Here is a 25,585-nt window from a genome sequence, read left to right as displayed (position 1 = left end):
GTAGTGGTGGCTGTCACACGCATCCATGTAAAGAGACCACCAAACAGGCTTTGTGTGAGCAGCAATGCTGTTTATTTTACCTGGGTGCAGGCGGGCTGAGTCCGAAAAAGGAGTCAGCAAAGGGTGGTGGGATTATTATTAGGTCTTACAGGTTTGAGATAGGCATACAAAGTATATTCTTAAGGACGGAGAGAATATTACAAAGTACCTATTTAAGTGCGGGGATGGGAAGAATATTACAAAATGCCTTCTTAAGGGCAGGGGAGAATATATCCTATCAGTTAGGGTGGGGCAGGAACAAATCATAATGGTGGAGTGTCATCAGTTAAGGCTATTTTCAATTCTTTTGTGGATCTTCAGTTGTTTCAGGGGATATGATGGCTTAACTTGGGCTCATAGGCCTGACATTCCTGTCTTTTTATATTAATAAGAAAACCAAAACGTAATAGTGGCGAAGTGTTGGAGTGGTGAAAATTTTTGGGGGGTGATATGGAGAGATAATGGGCGATGTTTCTCAGGGCTGCTTCGAGCAGGATTAGGGGCAGTGTGGGAACATAGAGTGGGAGAGATTAAACCAAAGAAAGATTTTCCTGGGGTAAGGGGTGATATTGTGGGGTTGTCAGAAGGAGCATTTGTCGTATAGAATGATTGGTGATGGCCTGGATGTGGTTTTGTAGGAATTGAGAAACTAAATGGAAGACACAAGCTCTGAATAAAAGAAGGAGGAACACAGGTATTAAAGGACTAAGAATTGGGGGAACCCAGGACATCCAATTAGAGAGTGTCTGGTGGGGGGTTCAATGTAATTATTTTCTTGGTTGGTGAGGTTTTGGGCTCTATCCTTGAGTTTTTTTTATGTTGTCATATACCAGGCCAGATTGATTTAAGTAAAAACAACACTCTTCATTTAAAAATTGTGCAGAGTCTCCTCTTCTTAGCAGTGGGTAAATAGAGGCCTCGGAGATTTTGGAGGAAAGAGAAATGCAAAGCCAGCAATTGTTTGTTAAAGAAGGATTAGAAACTGCTAGGAGAGAGTGAGTGAGATTGATAGTGTGCTGGAGATAGCTGGGGGGAGAGGTAAACGGTGGCATAAGAACGGGAAGAAGAATAAGAGTGAGTATAAAAGTAAAGAATAGGACTTCATCAGGGTGAAAGTATTGGAGTGTACCCTGTCAGCAAAGATCATCCATCTACTTCAAGAGGGAGTTGAGAGTGGTGGATTGGGGATAGTAACAGAAGATGTCCACTATGATGGTTTGGAAGAAAAGTGTAAACTGGCAGTGTAAACAAGGGCGGGGCATTTATGAGTAGTTGAGAATGGTAAATAGGCGTGTGACTGGACAGAAGATAGCAGGGATGACAAGTTTTCGGGGTGCAGTCCAAGTAGTGAGAGTGACTGCGTAAAGCCGTAAAGCCCTGTTGCGAAAAGTTGGGTAAGGATGAGTAGACCTAATAGAATGAAGGGATATATTAGGCTCATAAGGGTTATTACTGTTCTTCAGAAATGCGAGTGAGTTTAAGGGAAGTAGGGGAGAGTACTTGCGACTTCCAGGAGGAAGAGGAGAAATCAGGCTGACTGTCTGATGGGCACAGTTTTACTCTGGAACTATGAACCTAATGGGGGGGTCCTGCAGATGAACAGCCATTGGGATACTATAGATGACTAATGGGGTCCGGTCCACCAAGGTTGTAGAGTTTGAGGGGTCAGTTTTTTAATAAGATTTGCAGCCTGGTGAATTTCCTGTCTAGCCTGCTGGAGGACTGGAAGATAGTTGCCTAGAGGGCTAGTGTTTGGGGTGAGGTTGGGGCCGAAAAAGAAAGTGTGTCCATATAAAAGTTCAAATGGATTGTACCCTGTAGCATCTCGAGGGCAAGCTCTAATTTTAAGAAGGGCAAGAGGTAAAAGTACTGTCGAGTCCTTTTTAAGTTGGAGGCTGAGCTTGGTGAGGTGTGTCTTTAAAAGACCATTATTCCTTCCTACTTTTCCTGAAGATTAAGGACAGTAAGGGGTATGAAGGTTCCACCGACTACCAAGAGCCTGAGAAACTGCTTGGGTGATTTGACTAATAAAGACCATTCCCTTATCGGACTGTATACAGGTAGGGAGGCCAAACCAAGGAATTATGTCTGACAGAAGGGAAGAAATTACCGTGGTGGCCTTCTCAGACCCTGTAGGAAAGGCCTCTACCCATCTGGTGAAAGTGTCTACCCAGATCAAAAGGTATTTTAGTTTCCTGACTCGGAGCATGTGAGTGAAGTCAATTTGCCAGTCCTGGACAGGGACAAATCCCTGAGCTTGATGTGTAGGGAAGAGAGGGGGCCTGAACAATCCCTGAGGAGTAGTAGAATAGCAGATGGAACACTGAGAAGTGATTTCCTTGAGGATAGATTTCCACAATAGAAAGGAAATGAGAGGTTCTAAGAGACAGGCTGGTGGCTGGTAACCTACATGGAAGAGGTTATGAAATGATGACAGAATAGAATGGGCCTGTGAGGCTGGAAGGAGATATTTTCCTTAGTCCAAGACCCATTTGCCTTGTGTGGGAAGAGATTGATAGGTGGAAGTTTCAGTGGGGGAGTAGGTGGGAGTGACCGATTAGAAGGAGAAAAACTGACGCTGAGGGACAGAAGTTGGAAGCTGGCTGCTTTAGCTACCTTATCAGCATAAGTGTTGCCCTGAGTGATGGGATCTGATGCCTTTTGATGTCCCTTGCAGTGAATGACTCCAGCTTCCTTTGGACGTAAAATGGCCTTGAGAAGAGTTTTTATTAAAGAGGAATTAATGATGGAAGACCCTTGCATAGAGAGGAAACCTCTTTCAGCCCATATAACAGCATGGTGGTGCAGGATATGGAAGGCATATTTAGAGTCCGTATAAATATTGATGTGTAGTCCCTTTGCAAGAGTGAGGGCCTGAGTTAAGGCAGTGAGTTTGGCTTGCTGAGAGGTAGTAGAGTAGGGCAGAGTGGTAGCCTCAAGGATAGATGTGGAAGATACTATAGCATAGCCTGCCTTTGCTGGTGAGTGGCAATTAGGCCTGGTGGAACTGTCATCAGTAAACCAAGTGTGATCAGAGTGAGGAACAGAAAAGAAGGAAATATGAGGAAACAGAGTGAATGCCTGGTGGATCAGAGAGATACAGTCATGGAGGTCAGGTGTGGTATCAGGAATAATGTGGGGGCTAGTCCAGAACAGTAAGGTCAAGTTGTTTGGAAAGAAAGGCTACGTGATACAGCCCTGGCTCTCGTGTAAGCATTCCGACCACACAGCCCTGCACTTCAGCTGTGTGTAATGAAAAAGGTTGGGATGAGTTAGGGAGAGCTAGTTTCGGAGCAGCTTTTAGGGCTGTTTTTTAAGGAGTGGAAAGGGGAGTGGGGAAAGGATTTAGGATTTATGGAGTCAGCTAGGTTTGTCTAGAACAGAATAATGGGTTGTGGAGGGAGGTATTGAGTATAGGAGAGTATATGGGTTTGGCACCATAGGGTGGATAGGCAAGACAATTAGGTTGATAAGGTGCAGATCCTGAACTAACCTGTAAGACTTGTCTGGTTTTTGGACAGGTAAAGTGGGGGAATTGTAAGGAGAGTTTATAGGCTTTAAAAGGCCATGCTGTAGCAGGTGAGTGATAACAGGCTTTAATCCTTTTAAAGTGTGCTGTAGGATGGGATATTGGCATTGAGCTGGGTAAGGGTGATTAGGTTTTAATGGTATGGTAAGGGGTACATGATCGGTTGCCAAGGAGGGAGTAGAGGTGTCCTATAGTTGTGGATTGGGGTGGGGAGATACAAGGGGAGGATGTGAAGGAGGCTTTGAACTGGGGGAAAAGACAGCAATGAGGTGTGGCTGTAGCCTAGGAATAGTCAGGGAAACAGATAATTTACTTAAAATGTCTCGACCTAATAAGGGAGCTGAGCAGGTGGGGATAACTAAAAAGGAGTGCATAAAAGAATGTTGTCCAAGTTGGCATGAGAGTTGGGGAGTTTTAAGGGGTTTAGAAGCCTGGCCATCAATACCTACAACAGTTATGGACGTAATTTATGCCCTTGAAAAAAAGGTAATGTGGAGTGGGTACCCTCTGTATTGATTAAGAAGGGGACGGACTTACCCTCCAGTGTAAGAGTTACCCAAAGCATCTGTGATGGTCCTGTAGGCTTCCAAGGTGATCGGGCAGTGTCTGTCTTCAGCCGCTAAGCCAAGAAGATCTGGGAAGCCGTCGGTCAGAGAGCCTTGGTCCAGAGTTCCGGGAGCTCTGGGAGTGGCTGCTGGGCAAGTTGGACAGTCCGATTTCCAGTGGAGTCCTACACAGATGGGACACGGTTTAGGAGTAATCCCAGGCTGCCGGCATTCCTTGGCCCAGTGGCCAGATTTCCAGCACTTGAAGCAAGATCCTTGGGGAGGCGATCCTGGAGGAATGCCTGGCCCCTGCGGTTTAGGCGTTTTGAAGTTCTTGTGTGCTGGAGATGTGGCTGAGGTTTCTTCACAGCGGAGGCAAGTAATTGCAACTCTTCTCTATTATTGTACACATTGAAAGCGAGGTCAGTTAAGTCCTGTTGTGGGGTTGATGGCCAGAATCTAATTTTTGGAGCTTTTTTTTAATGTAGGGAGCGGGTTGGGTAATAAAATGCATATTGAGAATAAGACAGCCCTCTGGCCCCTCTGGACACAGGGTGGTAAAGCGTCTAAGGGTTGTTGCCAGACGGGCTATGGACTGGACTGGGTTTTCATATTTGATGAAAACGAGCCTACAAGCTAACTGATTTGGGAGAGTTCTGATAAAGAAAGAGAAGCATTATTAACCTTGGCTATGCCTTCAGCTCCAGCCACCTCTCTAAGAGGAAATTGTTGAGCAGGTGGGGGAGGGCTAGTCACAGAAGGAAACTGTAAGCTAGACTGGGTGTGAGGAGGGGAGGTAATAGGAGGGTTATAGGGTAGGGGAGCAGAGACTGAAGAAGAGTTGGGACCTGGCTTGGCCTGGCGAGGAGCAGCCTGGGAAGGAGGGGAGAGGTCAGATGGCTCTGTAGAAAAGAAGAATTCACAGGACTCAGAGTTTGGAGTGGAGACTGAAGGAACAGACAGGAGAGAAAGAAGAAAGATTTGGGGCGAGTCTCATTGGCAGCAGAGATTAGGAAGGGACCGATGTGTAAAAGAATCCCTGGACGTCAGGCACCTCAGACCATTTGCCCATTTTATGACAAGAATTATCTAGATCTTGTAGGATGGAGGAATCAAAAGTACCGTTTTCTGGCTATTTAGAATCATTGTCAAGTTTGTACTGGGGCCAAGCGGTGTTGCAGAAGAAAATAAGACGCTTAGGTTTTAGGTCAGGTGTGAGTTGAAGAGGTTTTAAGTTTTTGAGAACACAGGCTAAGGGAGAAGAAGGGGGAAGGAGGGAGTGGAAGGTTGCCCATAGTCAAGGAGGCAAGCCCAGAGAAAAGAGAAGGTAGAGACATGGAGAAGGGAGGTGGGAGTGAGCAGCCCTGGCCTGCAATGTGGGTGAGCAGCCAACTCAGGCATCCCTGCAATTGACTTGCCACCAAGGGAATGTGTGTGAATGACCAAGGCAGGTGTCCCCGCAGTGATCAGACACCAATGGAGTGTGGGTGAATAATCAGGCAGGCGTCCCGCAGTGATTAAACGCCAAGGGAAGGCTGTCTTCCTGAGTCTGTGACTGGTGCCAGAGTTTCGGGTCCATGGATAAATAATGTGTCTCCTTTGTCTCTACTAGAGAGGAAAAAGAGCTGGAATTGGAAGGACAGGGAGATTGAAGGGTAGCAAAAGAGGGAAATTGACGGGTAGCAAGAGAGACTGGAGAAGAGAGTGAAAAGACCGCTTGCCTGATTTGAAATTGGTGAGATATTCCTTGGGCTGATTGGTCCGGGGACCCGAGGTCGTAGGTGGATCTCCTCACGGAGTGAGGGCAAGGACGGGACTGGTCTCCCAAAGGAGTCCTCCTGTCCTGGGTCTTCAGCACCAAATGTCATACGCATCTCTGTAAAGAGACCACCAAACAGGCTTTGTGTGAGCAACAAAGGTGTTTATTTCACCTGGGTGCAGGCGGGCTGAGTCCGAAAAAGGAGTCAGCAAAGCGCGGTGGGATTATCATTAGTTCTTATAAGTTTGGGATAGGCATAGGAAGTACATTCTTAAGGGCGGAGAGAATATTACAAAGTACCTTCTTAAGGGCGGGGGAGAATATTACAAAGTACCTTCTTAAGGGCCAGGGAGAATATCAGTTAGAGTGGGGCAGGAACAAATCACAATGGTGGAAGGTCATCAGTTAGGACTATTTTCACTTCTTTTGTGGATCTTCAGTTGCTTCAGGCCATCTGGATGTAGTATACGTGCAGGTCACTGGGGATATGATGGCTTAGCTTGGGCTCAGAGGCCTGACAGTGGCTTGGTAGTGGTGAATTCTCTCAGCATTTGTTTGTCTGAAAAAGACTGTATCTTTCCTTCACATATGAAGCTTTGTTTCGCTGGATACACAATTCTTGCCTGTTAATTGTTTTGTTTGAGAAGACTGAAGATAGTGCGCTAATGCTTTCTAGCTTGTAGGGCTTCTGCTGACAAATCTGTTAATCTGACAGGTTTTTCTTTATAGGTTACTTGGTTCTTTCGTCTCACAGCTCTTAAAATTCTTTCAAGACTTCGTCTTAGCTTTAGATAGCTTGAAGACAGTGTGCCTAGGCAATGATCTTTTTGCGGTGAATTTCCCAAATATTCTTTGTGCTGCTTGTTTTTGGATGTCTAGGTATCTAGCAAGGCCGGGGAAGTTTTCCTTGATTATTCCCCCAAATATGTTTACCTGACTTTCAGATTTCTCTTCTTTCACAGGAATGCCAATTATTCTTAGGTTTGGTCATTTAACATAATCCTAGACTTCTTGGAGGCCTTGTTCATATTTTCTTACTATTTTTCCTTTGTCCTTGTTGGATTGGGTTAATTCAAAGACCTTGTCTTCGAGCTCTGAATTAATTTCTTCTACTTGTTTGATTCTATAGCTGAGACTTTCTAGAGCATTTTGGATTTCTATAAGTGCGTCCATTGTTTCCTAAAGTTTCGGTTGTTTTTTATTTATGCTATTTCATCCAATATTTCCCCTTTCACTTCTTGTATCTTTTTTTTTAATTTCCTTACATTGGGCTTTGCCTTTCTCTGGTGCCTCCCTGATTAGCTTAATAACTGACCTCCTGATTTCTTTTTCAGGTAAATCAGGGATTTCTTCTGGGTTTGGATTCATTGCTGGTGACCTACTAGTGATTTTCGGGTGGTGTTAAAGAACCTTGTTTTGTCATATTACCAGACTTGATTTTCTGGTTCCTTCTCCTTTTGGTAGCCTCTATCAGAAGAGGAGTCAAGGGCTCAAGGCTGTTGTCAGATTCTTTTGTCCCATGGGGTGTTCCCTTGATGTAGTAGTCTCCCCCTTTTCCTATGGATGTGTCCTCCTGAGAGCTGAGCTGGAGTGATGGTTATCTCTCTTCTGGCTCTAGCCACCCAGCAAGTCTACCAGGCTCCAGGCTGGTACTGGGGTTGTCTGCACGTAGTCCTGTTTTGTGTACCATTTGTGGGTCTCTCAGCCATGGATACCAGCACCTGGAGGTGTCAGCAGGGTGAAATGGACTCTGAGAGTTCTTAGGTTTGGTTATTTAATGCACTATTTTTGTGCTGGTTGACTCCCTGTCAGGAGGTGGTACTTTCCAGAGAGCATCAGCTGTGGTAGTATGGGGAGGAACAAACAGTGGATGGGGACTGTAGAACTTCCCTGTAGGGAAGGACCATTGGGTGGGGGCAGGCCTAGGTGTGTCTGAGCTCAGGCTCTTCTTGGGCGTGTCCAGTGGGGAAAGGGGGTGAGGTTTTCAGGTCAATGGAGTTATGCTCCTAGGAAGATTGTGGCTGCCTCTGCTGAGTCATGCAGATTGTCAGGGAAGTGGGGGAAAGCAGGCCGTCACAGGCCTCACCAAACTCCCATGCAATCCGAGGGGCCTGTCTCACTCCCACCATGCCCCCGCCAACCACACCAAGTCTGTTTCCAGGCAGTGGGCAAGCAGGGCTGAGAACTTGCTCCAGGCTACCCGTTTCCCAGCTGCTAAAGCAAATATGGCTTTCCTTCTTCACCCGCCTGTGGAGTCTGCCCACCAGATTCACACCCTTCCCTGAATTCTGGGAAGCAGACTTTTCCAGGAGACTTCTCCATCAGTTCAAAATGTTACAAAATTCAGCTGGCGATTCCTTTTCCCTGTTGGCCTTTCCCCGGTGCCTCTGGCCGCCCTCCCGAAGGACCCCTGTGAGGACAGGCAGAAATGGTTTATTAGGGAACCCAGCAAGCTCACAGGGCTTTCCCTGCTGCTTTCTCTACCCCTGTATTTTGCTCGGCTCTCTCAGTTGACTCAGTTCCAGGTAAGGTCAGAATTTTCTCCCGTAACCTAGACCTTCAGGTTCCATAGTGGGGGGGTGTGTTTGAGGGATCTCTGTTTCCCACTTCCACAGTTTGGGTACTAACAGTATTTGGGGTGTCTCCTGGGTCCTACAGGAGCAATCCACTTCCTTCAGAGGGTCTGTGGGTTTTCTCGGCTTTCCTGATTTATTCGTGCAGTCATTCTGGAGTAAAACATCATGATGCAAGGCTCCACAGGCTGCTCTGTCCATCAGAGTTGGAGCTGTAATCTAGTCCTGCCTCCTGTCTGTCATGATCTGCCCATCCCCCTAAACATTTTAAATAATCATATGTTTCTTGTTAAGTTTTAAGGGCTCTTTTTATGTTATACATATTGGCCCTGAGTTATATTTATCTCCCTTTCTTCTACATGCCTTTTATTTATGTGTAGAAAGACTTTTTCCATCCTGAGATTATAAAAACAGTATTATTTTCCTTTTCCTTTACCACATTTAGACACTTGATCTACTGGAATATGGAGTATTTTCATTTATGGTATGAGGGAGAGAATAAGTTTAATTTTTCCCAGAAGTTCTCTGGTGTCCCAGTAGCATTTGTGGACTAGTCTATTTTCTTTTTTTTTTTTTTCACTAACTGGAAATACCCCATCATCCTCTAAATGGTGTGACCTACAGTAAAATTTATCTTAATTGACCTCCACTTAACATACTGAATGGGTTAATTGATAGTCTCTATTCTCTCTATAAAACATACTGATGGAAGACCACAGTAAGCTTAATGTTTACTACTAATAGGCTACTTAGTACTATACTGGTATGATTCTGTTTCTTGCTTGTGGTTTTAGATCACTGATACTCAGATTTGATCATTCTACAAACTTATTGTGAACTCTGCTTGCCATTGTGTATTAATTTAATTTATGTAAAGCAGTAAAATATGAAAGGAAGGAAAGCTGGTGTTTTGGAGAAAGCTAAATTAGGTGCTTTAGAAAGAAAAAATGAGTCACCAAAAATTTTGTGGCTAGTAAGGACATTGTATACAGTTTATTTAAATATTATAACATATATAGATCTAAGTTCTAGGAGCAGGGAATGAAATATGGATATAAAGGATTACTTTTCTCCTATAGAAAAACTTGTAGAGTTCAGCAACAACAACAAATGGTTGAATTTGAGTGCAGTTTGGTATATGAGAGGAAGTTTATTTTCTGAATTATAGACCTTTAAAAATGTATTCTCTTGTGAAACATTTTAATGATGTAACTGTTGTAGTCCATTTGTGCTGCTGTAACAAAATACCTGAGAATTGGTAATTTATAAAGAATAGAAATTTATTTCTCTGAGTTCTGGAAGCTGAGAATTCCAAGATCCAGGTACTGGCAGGTTTGGTATCTGGTAAGGGTTCAGTCTCTGCTTCCAAGATGATGCCTTGAACATTGCATTCTCCGGAAAGGAGGCATAATATGCCTTCACATGACAGAAGGCAGAGGGGGAAAAAGAGACAAACTCTCTCTTTCGGTCCCTTCTCTAAGGTTACTTATTCCCAGTTACCAGTGTGGAGCCCTAATGACTAGAGGCCCTAACTTCTAGTAACGTCACTTTGGTAATTAGGTTTTAACTCAGCTTTTGGGGAGGATACAACATTCAAACCTTAGCAGCAATCATAGCTTTACATTATAAGTACATAGACCCAATTAAAATTTGTTAACAAAAACCTAGATTCATAGTAGGCTAAATGTAGTGTTTTCATACTGCAGACTGTTGTCTCTTTTGAACATGATGTGGTATTTCTAGTAAGTTAAAAATACTGATCTTTAACTCTAAAATAAAGAGAGTGAAAACTAGATTACTGCATTGTATTAGTTTTCTGTCATTATACGACAACTTCAAAACTTAGTGACTTGAAACAATAACCACTTATCATATCAGTTTCTATGGTCAGAAATCAGGGAGTAGTTCAGGTGGGTGGTCTGGCTCATGATTTTTTTCATGAGTTTATAGCCAAAATGATAGCCAGGGCTGCAGTCATCCGAAGCCTTGACTAGGGCTAAAACATACATTTTCAAAATGATTAACTCATGGAATGCTGATTGTTGGCAAGAGCCGTCATTTCCTCCCCATATGGGCCTGTCCATGGGGCTACCTTAAGCGTATTCATAGCATGGTAGCTAGCCTCCCTCAGAATGTGCGATCCAAGAGAGAGAGGGAGGTAGAAAATGTAGTCTTTTATGACCTAGTTCTTGAAGTCACATACCATCTGTCACATCTATGTATTTTTGTTAAAAGTGAATCAGTAGGACAGCTCACACTCAAAGGAAAAGGAATTAGACTCCAACTCTTAAAAAGGAGAGAAACCACCACACTGCAGGTATTATTTGTGTGTGTGTGGATCAGTGAAGAGGAAGAGATTAATGTATAATGTTTGGTCTTCTTTTTAGGACACTGCCTTAGGAAAACCACGAGAGGTGTTTCGACTTCCTACAGATTTGACAGCATGTGACAATCGTCTTTGTGCATCTATCCATTTCACATCTTCTACCTGGGTTACCTTGTCAGATGGAACTGGAAGATTGTATGTCATTGGAACAGGTGAACGTGGAAATAGCGCTTCTGAAAAATGGGAGGTGAGGGTTTGTTTGAGACTTATGCAAAGTCCAGAAAGTATATGTAAATTACACCCGACTTATTTTAAAATGACACTTTTCAAGGATGGTTTACATGTGATCTGTTGTTTGATATGTAATGTTTTGGATCTCTTTTTAACTAAATTATAAAATGTATATTTTTCACAAACTGTTACATTAACCATTCCTGTTTTGATCTGGAGTCAGTGCAGTTGTCAAGAATTGCATTCATTTTTCAGCAGATATTTTATATGCGTAGAGTACTTCACTAAGCGTTGACATTGCCTCTTCCTTTTTGAAGAAGAGTTGACCAAAAGCTTATGTTAGGATGTTTTTCTCCTCTACCATTATGTTAGATTTGCTGGGATGTTTACATTGGTCAAATAGTGGTCAAATTACCAGAATATTCTCTATTTAGAAAAATACATGATATAAATACATAGTTAACATGCCAATTTCCAAGACAACATTTTTACTTTAATTTAAAAAGTTAGATATAAATCTAAAGGGTAGGTTGGGGTTTTAATAGTAATAAATAAGGAATTTCTCTAGAACTACAGTTTTTGAAAGTAGAAGAAAATGATGCCAAGCAGATAATCAAAAGATTTAGTTTACTGCTTCAGCTCCTTTGAGTTATGCTAATAAATGTATTGTAATATTGCTACTGTCTGAATCTCAGCAGGTAGCCTTTAGTTCTGGGTAAAGAGATGCAGCTTAATACATTTATATCTTACAAAATAATTTCAGTCTGACCAATAGATGCCTGCAAAGACCAGGCTTTAATTACTTGAAAAAAACCAGGGAGGTCTTAGAACCAAATAGTTTACCTACCTTACTAAGTTATACTAAAGGTTATACTACCAAATTATAGTATGTTCAAAATACACAGTAAATAACCAGAACAGCAGTAGCCTATTTACAAGAGCCTGTTGCATTCACAGTTTCAAATATTCATTGGATACTGTGACAATTTCTGTTTTGGCCTTTAGTAGCAACTTTAATTTTTCTGAGAAACAGAAGTAATGTGGTATGTAGCACAGCTACCTGAAACAGTTGGAAGGTATTTTGAGAATAATGGACAGGAGAGAGAGTGTGGGAATTTATATGGTATTGAGCTGTATGGATTCTGTAGATTTTGAACAAGACAAACCTACTTGGCTCACTTTCATCTGAAAAATAATACCACACATTATTTCATATGAACTTATACTTCTTTTGGTTTTGTTTTGTATATCCCCTTGGCATGTATTAGGCCTTCAATAATATCTTTTAAATAAATTAAAAACTTAAATATACCTGTGGCTTCTTTAGTGTATACTGCCCTAATGAAATAAGCTCCCTTAGGAGATGTTTTCAGCTGATAATAATTTTGACTAAGTACTGGCAGGAGAGGGAGGAGACTTGGGCATTAATGGAGGTGGGAGGGATACTGTGTTATATTGGTCACTTTTAAGAAACAATTTAGGAGGGTTTTAGAACTTTAGGGTAATTAGTGTAAAAGAGAAGAAGCTAAAAGTGGAAGTGATTATGGAGCATGGTAAAGGGTAAGGGGGCCAAGGGTGGTGGTGGCGATTACTGAAGTTTAAAAAGAGAAATTAAAGGAGACAGCTTGCTTTCCAAATGTGTTGCCTCTAATACCATGGAAGCGCTGTGTATCTGCGGTATCACAATGTAGATGCTGGGCTTGTTCAGAAAACTAGAAACATCAGCCTAACAAGTATGCCATCTACTCTTTTGGTTTCATTCCAGTTCCTTTCACTCATACTAGAAAGAAAAAAAGAAACAATAAACTAGCTACTTGTTCCTGCCAAAACTTGTTATTTTCTGTTCTTCCCTTTTGTTTCCACTGTTCCCCAAACAAAAGCAAAATCCAATCAACCAATAAAAACCTACCTTCATCTGTCATCTCTGTTTTGAGTATTTAAGGATTTTTTTTTAAGTTTTTGCTTTTTCAGTTTATGGAAATCTTAAGAACCGATTCTGAAGGCCCACTACTTGAATGATTTTGGCAGATGTTCAAATACATAGGGAAGTTGATGACATTAAAGCACACTTTTCTTTGTAAGTTTTCAAGTAGGAGTAGATATGTGGGGATTCCAGGTACAGGGTTTTTTGTTTTTGTTTTTTAAAGCAACCTTTTTTTCAGTTAGGCTTTTTCTCAACTGTCCGTATTTTATTTGGAAATCTTGTTTAGGAGGCAGCCTTAAAACGTTCTTTATTTTGTATTTACCCTTAAAAATATAATAGTAGTTGAGATCTTCTGTTTGTGGTATAAGAAGGAATTTGATAAGATTTTGTGTGTTTCTGTATGATGCTTAGGTAAGATTTTGTGTGTTTTTATATGATGCTTTTTTGCTTTTCAAAAAACACTTTAGGATTATATTTTAAATAGAGTTTATTAACTTAAATGCTAATAGGCTTTTTTTTTTTTGAGAAAAAACATGTTTTGGTGATTTATTCTTCAATGTTTTTGACTCTTGCCTTTGTAAACTTCTAGAGAATAAACAAACAGGCACACTCATATACAGTATGTGGAAACTGAGAGGAAGCAAGGTAGCCAAGACTAATGATCAGTTTTTTTCTTACACAAATAAATATTTTCTTAAAAGTTCTGTCCTCAGGGAACATTATCTAAACTCGCAGTCTTTATGTAAAGGCCTTTCTCTTTTTAAATTTCTTGTAATAAATAGTATCCAAAGTAACTGTTGAATCACCAGAATCTTATGTATTCCCTCTATGCTATCTGTGTTCGTGTAATTATGTACACATTTTTGTGTGTCTAATTTTGTTTTGTAGATTATGTTTAATGAAGAACTTGGGGATCCTTTTATCATAATTCACAGTATCTCATTGCTAAATGCTGAAGAACATTCTATAGCTACCCTACTTCTTCGAATAGAGAAAGAGGAATTGGATATGAAAGGAAGTGGTTTCTATGTTTCTCTGGAGTGGGTCACTATCAGTAAGAAAAATAAAGGTAAAACAAAATCTGAATCTCTCTCTACTGGTTGCCATTATTTAGTAGATTTTGGAATGCAAAACTCTCCCTGTAAATGCTGTTTGCTTTTTCTTGGTCATTGTGTTACAATTCTGGCACTTGCCACCACTGGTGGAATGAATATGTATAGGTGGTTTTTTCCTCAGGTATATTTTATAGAAAAAAAAATGCAGTGTGCTTCCACAGCCAATTATGCCTTTTATATAAAATAAGACATTGTTATATAAGTTTTGAATAATTTAACAGGTGTATTTTTAATATATACAAAAATATATGCATATGTATATGTGATACACAAAAATGTATACCTAAAACTAAATGTAGGTTAATAAATTATAGTATAATTTAAATGTAAATAAATATAAATACTTACTTGGAAATGAATGTCTTTATTTCATTAAATTACAAGTATAATTTCTTTTAAATCTAATTGAACTTCATTATTTGTTTCTACATTTAAGAAAACTGTTACTGTGCTCCCATGTTTAGAATAGTCCTGAACCTTGGTCTGTTTGAAGCTGTCTGTCAAGCTTCTAACTTGACATTAAAAATTACAATCTCATGAATTAATTAGGATTTCTTTAGTGGTATTAAGAAAGCTCTTTGCCTTTGCTTAGTTCCTACTGACTCATCGAGTGTTTTCTTTTTAATTGTAGTTGAGTACTGAGAGTGCTTGTTTCCATAATGACTCTATGCTCTTTTTCTCAGTAGTTTTTATTAGCTGACTCATTTATGAGTAAGTTAATATAAATTATCATTCATCACTATAGGCAAATATTTCTTTACCATAGCTACTAGTTTGCAATTCAATAAAGACATTAGCAGTTGTTTCCTAAGAGAGTTTTGCCTTTTATTCTAAAACAAACAACTGTCTGTCTGTCTGTCTATCTATCTATCTATCTATCTATCTAATAGATATCTCAAAATAGTTTATAAATAAACTAATAAGTCTCCTAGATTTATTCTTTGAAATATTCAATATAATTTATTAGTTCTTTTTGGTGTTGTAGTTTTATCTCTGGAGGAACACAGTAACTTTAAACTTTAAATTAGATATTAGAAAACTTTTTTGAAGTCCCAGTTGGTAACCATAAGATCTATGTCACAGCTATCTGAGTATGCTGACACAGTGCAAAAGCGGCCATAGACAATATATAAATGAATGAGTATAGCTGTGTTCCATTCATACTTTACGGACATTTAAATTTGAATTTTATGTTTTTTTGACATATATTTACATATTCTTTAAATATTACCATTTTAACAATTTAAAAATATAAAATTCATGCTTAGCTCACAGGCCATACAAAAATAGACCTAGATTTAGCTTTGACTCAAGGGTCCTAGTTTGCAGAACCCCGGCTTTAGATAATGGAAACCTTAATTTTTTTAAGGTACATAATTCAAAATCTTACAGGAGACACTGTCATGCATATTCCTCCTCCTTTCTCCAAGACACTTGCTTCTGTAACATCTTTTTCTCAATCTGTGGTAACTCATCAAATTGCCTCAGAACATAGCAGTACTCTGCTCCAGCTCTATCTTCTCCATCCCCTTTGTCTTCATTTCTTTGCCTCAACTGGACAGATACATTGAGACTAACCTTTTTTCTCCCAAGACTGTAGTAGTAGAATCATTAAGTCTCTTTATTGTTCCTTTATCTTTCTTTTATATCTTGTTCCTTCTCTCCCAGACTATTAGTAATATGATTTTTTTCTTTTTCTTTTTAATTAACAGAACTGTGTTTTTGTAAACTATTTTGAATGAAACATTTCATAAATTACATTTATGGTCACATAAGTTTGAAAATGTGGGCATAAAATAACTCCATTACACATTAAGCATATTAAAGTTTCTAAAAATTGTGAGTAAAAAAAATTTAGGCTAGATTCAGTGGGTCATACCCGTAATCTCAGCACTTTGGGACGTCAAAGCAGGAGGATCACTTGAGCCCAGGAGTTTGAGGCCAGTCTGGGCAACATAGTGAGGCTCTGTCTGTACAAAAATTACAAAAACATTAGCTCGGCATGGTGGTGTGCACCTATAGTCCCAGCTACTCTGGATGCTGAGGTGGGAGGATTGCTTGAGCCTGGGAGTTTGAGGCTACAGTGAGCTGTGATCGTGCCACTGCATTTTAGCTTGGGCAACAGAGCAAGGCCCTATCTCAAACAAACAAAAAAATTTACACTTAATTTTTTTTTTTTTTTTTTTTTTTTTTTTTTTTTTTTTGAGACGGAGTCTCGCTCTGTTGCCTGGGCTGGAGTGCAGTGGCCATATCTCAGCTCACTGCAAGCTCCGCCTCCTGGGTTTACGCCATTCTCCTGCCTCAGCCTCCCGAATAGCTGGGACTACAGGCGCCCGCCACCTCGCCCGGCTAGTTTTGTTTTGTTTTTTTTTTGTATTTTTTGGTAGAGACCGGGTTTCACCGTGTTAGCCAGGATGGTCTCGATCTCCTGACCTCGTGATCCGCCCGTCTCGGCCTCCCAAAGTGCTGGGATTACAGGCTTGAGCCACCGCGCCCGGCCTACACTTAATTTTAACCTAGCATTTCTCCACATATTTAACCATGGAATCCAGTTTTTTAGACTTCCTGTTCCTTTCTGTCCCATGCATGTTGGGAAAGGCCACCCTAGAAATATGTAATGTCTGTGTTTGGATCTTTAAAGTCAAGTAGGACTTTTGGCCCTGCATGTATCTATAGGGGAAGTGAAGGAGTTTTGTTCATTCATTAAATTACAAGCCTGTCCTTAAATATGTGTGAATTGAATGTGTGAATGTAGGTGAGGATTTTGAGTAAAAACAATGAGATATTTTAGAACAGATGGTATTATGTAAAAACTCATAATAATATGACATTGAGTTGTGATTTTTGGCTGCTCAGTATGAAGCCTACAAGTACAACCCACTTGGAAGAGTAACAGTATAGGTAACAGTATGGAGTCAGCTAAAATATTGAGTACTTTTTAAAGCAAAAAATTACTGTCTTTATAGGAAAATAAATTTAATTTGTCAGAAACTTTTGGAATACAGTTAATTGTTTATATCTTAAAAGTAGCACTAATTTATGTTTAGTTATAAGCATATAGATAAATGTCTTGAGTGGGTAAAAAAAATTATTTCTGCTATAAATTTATTTCATTGTTAAAATGCCCCTTATCAGGAGTTAGAGCAGGCAGAAAAATAGTCCACACTGCATGTTTCCCCTTGTCCTCAATTTGTGACTTTTCAGAAGATGCTTATCACATACCTGCTGAGAAGGCAGACAGGCTTTAGTCAAGGAGAGGTAGGTCATACAGAAGCTGTTATTCCAAGTAAGCCAGTCATGTTGGAGTTCTGGGGCACTGCTGTCTAATAGAGATTTCACCAAGATGGACATGTCTTATATGTGTACCATTCACTGCAGTAACTACTAGCCATATGTAGCTACTGAGCAATTAAAATGTGGCTAGTGTGACTGAGGAATTTAAATTTTACTTAATTTTAAGTAGCCACTTGTGGCCAGTGACTACCACATTGGACAGGACAATCATGAAGAAATTTCACCAGACCCAGCATTTTAAAATAGGGACTTATTTACAGAAAATTAGGTTGTAAATTGTTTATCCTTATGAAAAGACTCTTTATAGTATACCTTTTAATAGTACATTAAAAGTATTTAATTATAATTAAAATCAATATTTAAGTATCAGAGTATTTTGATAATAGTTTTTATTTGTAATGTTTTGTTCTAAAATACTTTTTCTTACAGATAAGAAAAAATATGAAATTATTAAGCGTGATATTCTCCGTGGAAAGTCAGTGCCACATTATGCTGCTATTGAGCCCGATGGAAATGGTCTAATGATTGTATCCTACAAGTCTTTCACATTTGTTCAGGCTGGTCAAGATCTTGAAGAAAATATGGATGAAGACATGTCAGAGAAAATCAAAGGTAATTTTTATTCTTAAAAGAGCTTGTTTGTATTTGCGTAAACATATATTTGTCTTTTGTTTTCCCAGTTAATAGTTCTACACGGGCAAGATAAATGCATAATTTTTTCTTTATTTTCTCGTATATTTTCCAGAAGTCTTTTGTGAGGTATACCACCCTAATAGTGTTAATGAACTGGTTTAATTTGATCATTTTGTTATTACCAAAATGTTTTTTTTTTAAATCGTTTGTTAGCTTCCTTGATTAGACACTTAATAAATAGTTATCAAATAAATAAATAATGTCTATTTGCTATTAGTATTGATGGTATTAATAGTGTAATATCGAAGATACTAATTTTTAAAAATAAATTAAGCTAACCTACCTGTTCTTACCTTTTATACTAAACTGAAAGTAAGTTCCTTGAGGGCAGAATCACATAATTTTATCAATGTTGAATGAATGAATGAAGGTTATGTTTTAGCATGAAAAGACTGGCCATACACAGTGGCTCACGCCTGTAATCCCAGCACTTTGGGAGGCCTAGGCGGGCGGATCACAAGGTCGGGAGATCGAGACCATTCTGGCTAATACGATGAAACCCCATCTCTACTAAAAATACAAAAAAAAAAAAAATTCTGGCATGGTCCCAGGCAACTGTAGTGCCAGCTACTTGGGAGGCTGAGGCAGGAGAATCGCTTGAACCCAGGAGGCAGAGGTTGCCGTGAGCCGAGATTGTGCCACTGCACTCCAGCTTGGGCGACAGTGAGACTCTGTCTCAAAAAAAAAAAAGATAAGACAAGAAATTTCAGAAGAAATTTATATTTATAAATAAAGAACAGACATTCTTTTAAAACTTTTCAGGAGAACATTCCTCTGTAATAATTACTGTTCATATTTCTGATGTTCATAGCCAGAGAATAGTATATTTTACTTAACAGAGATTTTTACAATATTTAATAATTATACATATTTTTCTTTGAATCTACCTTTTTTGTTAAACAAGTTAATTATTTTAAAAAATTAGTTTTACCTTTTTATTTTTAAGTGAAAGCATGTTGATTAAGAAAGTAAGGAAATAAAAGAATGGCTACTCCATAAGCACAGCAACCTAGGTTTACTATTTTTGGATGCCTTAAAAAATGAATTATTTGAAAAATATTTGAAAATATTAATGTAGTATATAATTGAAAAATATTTTCCACAGAGTTTATAAATATATGCACCTTTGAATACAAATCTTGAACTTAGTAGGCCTTTAGACTTTTAACACCTTGGTTTCCTCATATGGGATTCGTTTTTTGTTAGATTATCTCTAAGATCCTTTCCTGAATAAATGTTACTATTCTGTCTAATTAGGATGCTAACCTCATCTAAAGCTTAGCCAGAATAGCTATTTATTTCACTAGATCATGTGTCTTTAGAATTCCTTTGGTAAGCAATTGTGAGGGAGTGGAATGAATGCCTTAATCTTTGGAGCCATTCTGCCCAGATAACTTGGAACCATGTAGTTCCAAGAGAGATTGAAGCCTAAGTGCGACACATCATGTCTTTAAATTACTACCACAGGTATGGTTTTACTTGATGACATCTCATGCTATATCTTGACTTCCCCCCAAATTCATTGTTCATTTTGTCATAGGATTTTCACAGTAATAAAGGAAAAGTGTTGTAATTTCTAAAAATTATGGGTAGTTTGGTCATTGATTGGCATGTGTAATGCTTTCTGAATATTAATATATATACTGGTTTCCTTTCTGTTAACTTCAGGAAGACTAGTATTATCTATTGGCTGTTTGGCATTTTAATAATATGTTTTTAAAGACCTAAAACACAATCTCTAAAGGCATAGAAAGGTACTCAAAGAAACCAATAATTGAGAAAATTATTTTGGTGTTTGTATACATTCAACAATGTATACAATGGGGAAGTGATTAAAAAATTGTGACTTTCCCTTTAGTCTACATCCATGGCCTTTAATTAATTAATACATTTTTAAAATTTCAACTTTTATTTTAGATTCAGGGAGTACATGTGAATGTTGTTTTACCTGGGTGTATTTGCATGGTGCTGAGATTTGGGGTACAATTGATCCTGCCCAGGTACTGAGCATAGTACCCAGCAGTTATTTTTTCAACCCTTTCTACTCCCTCTAGTAGTCCATAGTGTGTGTTGTTGCCAGTGTTTAGCTCACACTTATAAGTGAGATCATGTGGTATTTGGCTTTCTGTTCCTGCACTAATCTGCATAGGATTACGGCAACTTGCTATATTCATGTTTCTGCAAAGGACATGATTTTGTTCTTTTACTTGGCTGTGTAGTATTCCATGGTGTATATGTGCCACATTGTTTTGTTCAGTCCACTGTTGATGGCCACCTATGTTGATTCCATGTCTTTACTGTAGTGAATAGTGCTGTGATGAACATACTAGCCCATGTATCTTTTTGGCAAAAAAATTATTTATTTATATATATATACACCCAGTGTTGAGATTACTGGGTTGAATTGTAGTTCTGTTTTAAGTTCTTTGAGAGATCTTCAAACTACTTTCCACAAGGTCTGAATTAATTGACATTCCCACCAATAGTGTATCAGCATTCCCTTTTCTCCACAGCCTTATCAGCATGTGTTGTTTTTTGACTTTTTATTAATAACCATTCTGACTGGTGTGAGATGATATCCTTGTAGTTTTGATTAGTGCTGATGATTAGTGATGAGTATTTTTGCATGTTGGCCATTTGTATGTCTTGTTTTGTGAAGTGCTGTTCATGTCTTTTGCCCATTTTTTAATGGAGATATTTGTTTTTTGCTTGTTAAGTTTTTTAAGTTCCTTATAGAGCCTTGATATTAGACTTTTGCTGGGTGCGTAGTTGCAAATGTTTTCTCTGATTCTATAGTTTGTTTACTCTTTTTGCTGTGGAGGAAGTCTTTCATTTAATGAGGTACCATTTGTCTGTTTTTTTGCTGTTGAAATTACTTTTGAGTACTTAGTCATAATTCATTTTCAAGGCCAGTGTCCACAATGGTGTTTCCTACGTTTTCTTCTAAGATTCTTACAGTCTGAGGTCTTACATTTAAATCTTCAGTTCATCTTGAGTTAATTTTTGTATATGGTGAGAAGTAGGGAACCAGTTTCATTTTTCTGCATATGGTTAGCCAGCTATCCCAGCACCCTTATTGAATAGGGACTCTTTTCCCTATTGCTTGTTTTTGCTGCCTTTATCAAAGATTATCAGATGGGTATAGGTGTGTGGCTTTATTTCTTGGTCCACTGGTCTGTGTATCTGTTTTTGTACCCTTTTTGGTTATTGTAGCCCTGTAGTATACTCTGAGGTCAGTTAGTGTGATGCCTCTGGATTTGTTCTTTTTGCTTAGGATGGCTTTGGCTATTTGGGCTCTTTTTTGGATCCATGTGAATTTCAGAATAGTTTTTTCTAGTTCTGTGAAATAATATTGGTAGTTTGATAGGAATAGCATTTAATCTGTAGACTGTTTTGAGCAGTATGGACATTTTAACTGATATTGATTCTTCCAACCCATTAACTTGGAATGTTTTTCCAGTTATCTGTGTCATCGGTTATTTCTTTCAGCAGTGCTTTGTAATTCTCCTTGTAGAGATCTTTCATCTCCTTGTTAGATGAATTCCTAGGTATTTTATTATTATTATTATTATTATTATTATTATTATTGGCAGCTACAGTAAATGGGATTGTGTTCTTGATTTGGCTCTCAGCTTGAACATTATTGGTTTGTAAAAATGCTACTGGTTGTATTCTGAAACTTTACTGAAGCCATTTGTCAGTTCCAGGAGGCTTTTGGTGGAATCTTTAGGATTTTCTAGGTATAGAGTTATATCATCTGCAAAGTTCGACTTTTCCTAATTGGATACCTTTTATTTATTTCTTTTGCCTGATTGCTCTGGTTAGTACTTCCAGGACTATGTTGAATAAGAGCTGTTGAGAGTAGGTGTCCTTATTTTGATTCAGTTCTCAAGAGGAATGCTTCGTTTTCGCCTCTTCAGTATGATGTTGGCTGTGAGTTTGTCGTAGATGGCTCTTGTTATTTTGAAGTATGTTCCTTTGATGCCTAGTTTCTTGAGGATTTGTAAAATGAAGGGATATTGGATTTTATTGAACACTTGTTCTTCATCTATTGAGGTGTTCCTATGATTTTCGTTTTTAATTCTGTTTATGTAGTGAATCACATTTATTGATTTGCATATGTTAAACTAACCTTGCATCCCCAGGAAGGAAGCCTACTTGATCATAGTCAATTAAGTTTTTGATGTGCTGTTGGATTCAGCTTGCTAGTATTTTGATGAACATTTTTGCATCTATGTTCATCAGGGATATTGACCTGTAATTTTTATTTGTGTGTGTGTCTTTGCCTGGTTTTGGTATCAAGGTGATGCTGCCTTCATAGAGTGAGTTAGGGAGGAGTTCCTCCTCCTCGATTTTTTTGGAATAGTTTCAGTTGAATTGGTACCGGCTTTTCCTTGTATGTCTAGTAGAATTTGGATGTGAATCCATCTGCCCAGGGCTTTCTTTGGTTGATAGATTTTTTATGACTGATTGAATTTTGGAACTTGATATTGGTCTGTTCAAGGTTTCAGTTTCTTTCTGATTCAATCTTGGGAGATTGTTTTCCAGGAATTTATCCATTTTCTTTGAATTTTCTAGTTTGGGTAATACAGGGGTTCATGATAGTCTCTGGGTTTTTTTGTATTTCTGTGGAATTGGTTGTAATTACCTTTTCATTTCTGACTGCGTTTGTTTGCATCTTCTCTTTGTTAATCTAGCTAATAGCCTATTGATCTTGTTTATCCTTTCAAAAAAAAAAACAACTTTTGGTTTCATGGATTCTTTGTTTGGATATTTGGGTCTCAATTTCATCCTGTTCTGCTTTGATTTTAGTTATTTCTTTTCTTTTGCTAGTTTTGGTGTTAATTTGGTTTTTTTCTTATTCTTCTTGGTGTGATATTAGATCATTAATGTGAGATTTTTCTAACTTTTTGAGGTAGATATATAGCACTTTCCTCTTAACACTGCTTTTGCTGCATCCCAGATAATTTCCATGATATTGTGTGATTTTAGAGAGATCTTCTTGGTATTGATTTCTATTTTTATTCCACTGTGATCTTAGAGTATGATTGGTATGATTTCATTTTTTATAATTTATTGAGACTTGCTTTATGGCTGAGCGTGTGAGGGATCTTGGAGTATGTTCTGTGTACAGATGAGTAGGATTTATATTCTGTGGTTGATGGGTGGGGTCTTCTGTAGATGTCTGTTAGATCAAGTGTCAAATTTAAGTCCATAATTTTTCTTTAGTTTTCTACCTTGATGATCTGTGGGATGCTGTGAGTGGTTATGTTGAAGTTCCCCACTGTTGTCTTGTGGCTAAGTCTTTCCATAGGTCTAGAAGTACTTGTTTTATGTATCTGGGTGCTCCAATGTTGAGCACCCAGATATTTGGGATAGTTCAGTCTTCTCATTGAATTAAACCCTTTATTATTATGTAATGCCCTTTGTCCTTTTTTTACCTTTGTTGGTTTAAAGTATGTTTTATCTGATGTACGAATTGTGGCCGGGCGCAGTGACTCACACCTGTAATCCCAGCACTTTGGGAGGCCGAGGCGGGTGGATCACGAGGTCAGGAGATCCAGACCATCCTGGCTAACACGGTAAAACCTCGTCTCTGCTAAAAATGCAAAAAATTAGCCGGGCGTGGCGGCGGGCGCCTGTAGTCCCAGCTACTTAGGAGGCTGAGGCAGGGGAATGGCGTGAACCCTGGAGGCGGAGCTTGCAGTGAGCCAAGATTGCGCCACTGCACTCCAGCCTGGGTGACAAAGCGAGACTCCGTCTCAAAAAAAAAAAAAAAAAAAAAGAATTGCGACCCCTGCCCTTTTTGTTTTCCATTTGCATAGCGGGTTTTTCTCCAGCCCTTTACTTTGAACCTGTGAGTGTCATTATGTGTCTGATAAGTCTCTTGTAGAATGCAGATGGGCCTTGTTTCTTTTTTTTTTTTTTTTTTTTTTTTAAAATCCAACTTTCTACTCTGTGCCTTTCAAGCAGGATGTTTTGATCATTTACATTTAAGGTTAATATTCTTATGTGACGTTTTGATTCTGTCATGAAGTTGTTACTGGTTGCTTCGTAGTTTCTATCATGCAGTTGCTTTACAGGGACTGTGGCTCTGTCCTTGTGTTGTTGTGGTAGCAGATATTGTTCATCTGTTTCCCTGTTTACAACTTCCTTAAAGATCTCTTGTTAAGGCTGGTGTAGTGGTAACTAATTCTCTTAGTGCTTGCTTGCCTGGAAAAGATTTTGTTTCTCTTTCATTCATGAAGCTTAGTTTAGTGAGTATGAAATTCTTGGTTGGAATTTCTTTTAAAATTCTGCAAATAGGCCCTCAATCTCTCCTCTCTTGTGAGGTTTCTGCTGAGAAGTCTGCTGTTAGCCTAATGGGGTTCCCTTGTTTGTAATCTCTTTTCTGTAGGTGACTTTAAGGTTTTTTCTTTAGTGTTGACCTTGGACAGTCTCGTGCTATATGCCTTGGTGATCTTCATTTTGTATAGTATTTCTCAGGTGTTCTCTTGTTTTCTTATACCTGAATGTCTACCTCTCTAGCAGGATTAGGGAAATTTTCTGAATTATCCCCTCAAATATGTTTTTCAGTTTGTTTAGTGTTTATTCTCTGGAATGCCAGTAGTTCATAGGTTTGGTTACTTTACATAATTTCATATTTCTAAGAGACTTTGTTCATTTTTTAAAATTCTTGTTTTCTTTATTTTTGTCTAGCTAGGCTAGTTTGAAAGACTGGCCTTCAAGTTCTGAAGTTCTTTCTTCTGCTTGGTCCAATCTGTTGATAAAGCTTTCAATTGTATTTGGAAATTCCATAAGTGAGTTTTTCAATTCCAGAAGTTTGTATTGATTTTTTTTAAAGATGTTTATCTCTTCCTTCATTTCTTGGATTGCTTTAGAAGTTTCTTTGTATTGATTTTCAACCTTGTCTTAGATCTTGTTGAGCTTCCTTGCAATCCATGCTTTGAATTCTTTGTCTCTTATTTCTGAGTTTCTATTTTGGTTAAGGACCATTTCTAGAGAGCTAGTGGTATTTTGTGTTCTGTCACTACATTCAGATTTTTTTATGGTGCCACAATTCTTGAACAGGTTTCTTTTTTTGAATTTTTTTTATTATACTTTAAGTTCTGGGATACATGTGCAGAACGAGCAGGTTTGTTATATAGGTATACACCTGCCATGGTAATTTGCTGCACTCATCAACCCGTCATCTACATTAGGTATTTCTTGTAATGCTATCCCTCCCCTAGCCCCCCACACGCCGACAACACCAGTGTGTGATGTTCCCCTCCCTGTGTCCATGTGTTCTCATTGTTCAGCTCCCACTTATGAGTGAGAACATGTGGTATTTGGTTTTCTGGTTTCTTATCTAGAGATCCTGGCACTTCTAATTTTTATAATATTTTTGTGCAGGTAGGATTCTTTTTTCTTTCTTTGCTTATAATATATATATATAATATATATATATATATATATTTTTTTTTTTTTTTTTCTTTCTCTTTCCTTCTCTTGGGGGTGTGACTGTAGAGAATGCTGAGTAGGGTCTTTGGGCTTTGCTTCCATAGCCCTATGCAC

At 38.7% G+C, this 25,585-nt stretch overlaps 1 protein-coding gene across 1 annotated transcript in view; it reads left to right on the top strand.

Moving 5' to 3' along the window:
• The window catches only part of NUDCD1 (NudC domain containing 1), a 91,471-nt gene that overhangs the window by 24,333 nt on the left and 41,553 nt on the right, over positions 1-25,585 (top strand). The window contains exons 3-5 of the mRNA XM_010363093.2: positions 10,833-11,018; positions 13,815-13,995; positions 17,765-17,947. Coding sequence (XP_010361395.1) covers positions 10,833-11,018; positions 13,815-13,995; positions 17,765-17,947 — 550 coding nt within the window. The remainder of the gene's footprint in view (positions 1-10,832; positions 11,019-13,814; positions 13,996-17,764; positions 17,948-25,585) is intronic.

The sequence above is a fragment of the Rhinopithecus roxellana genome, chromosome 9 (genome assembly GCF_007565055.1).
Source record: "Rhinopithecus roxellana isolate Shanxi Qingling chromosome 9, ASM756505v1, whole genome shotgun sequence".
Taxonomy (NCBI): domain Eukaryota; kingdom Metazoa; phylum Chordata; class Mammalia; order Primates; family Cercopithecidae; genus Rhinopithecus; species Rhinopithecus roxellana.
Note: the sequence above shows the minus strand (reverse complement) of the source record. Positions and strands in the feature narration are given on the sequence as shown.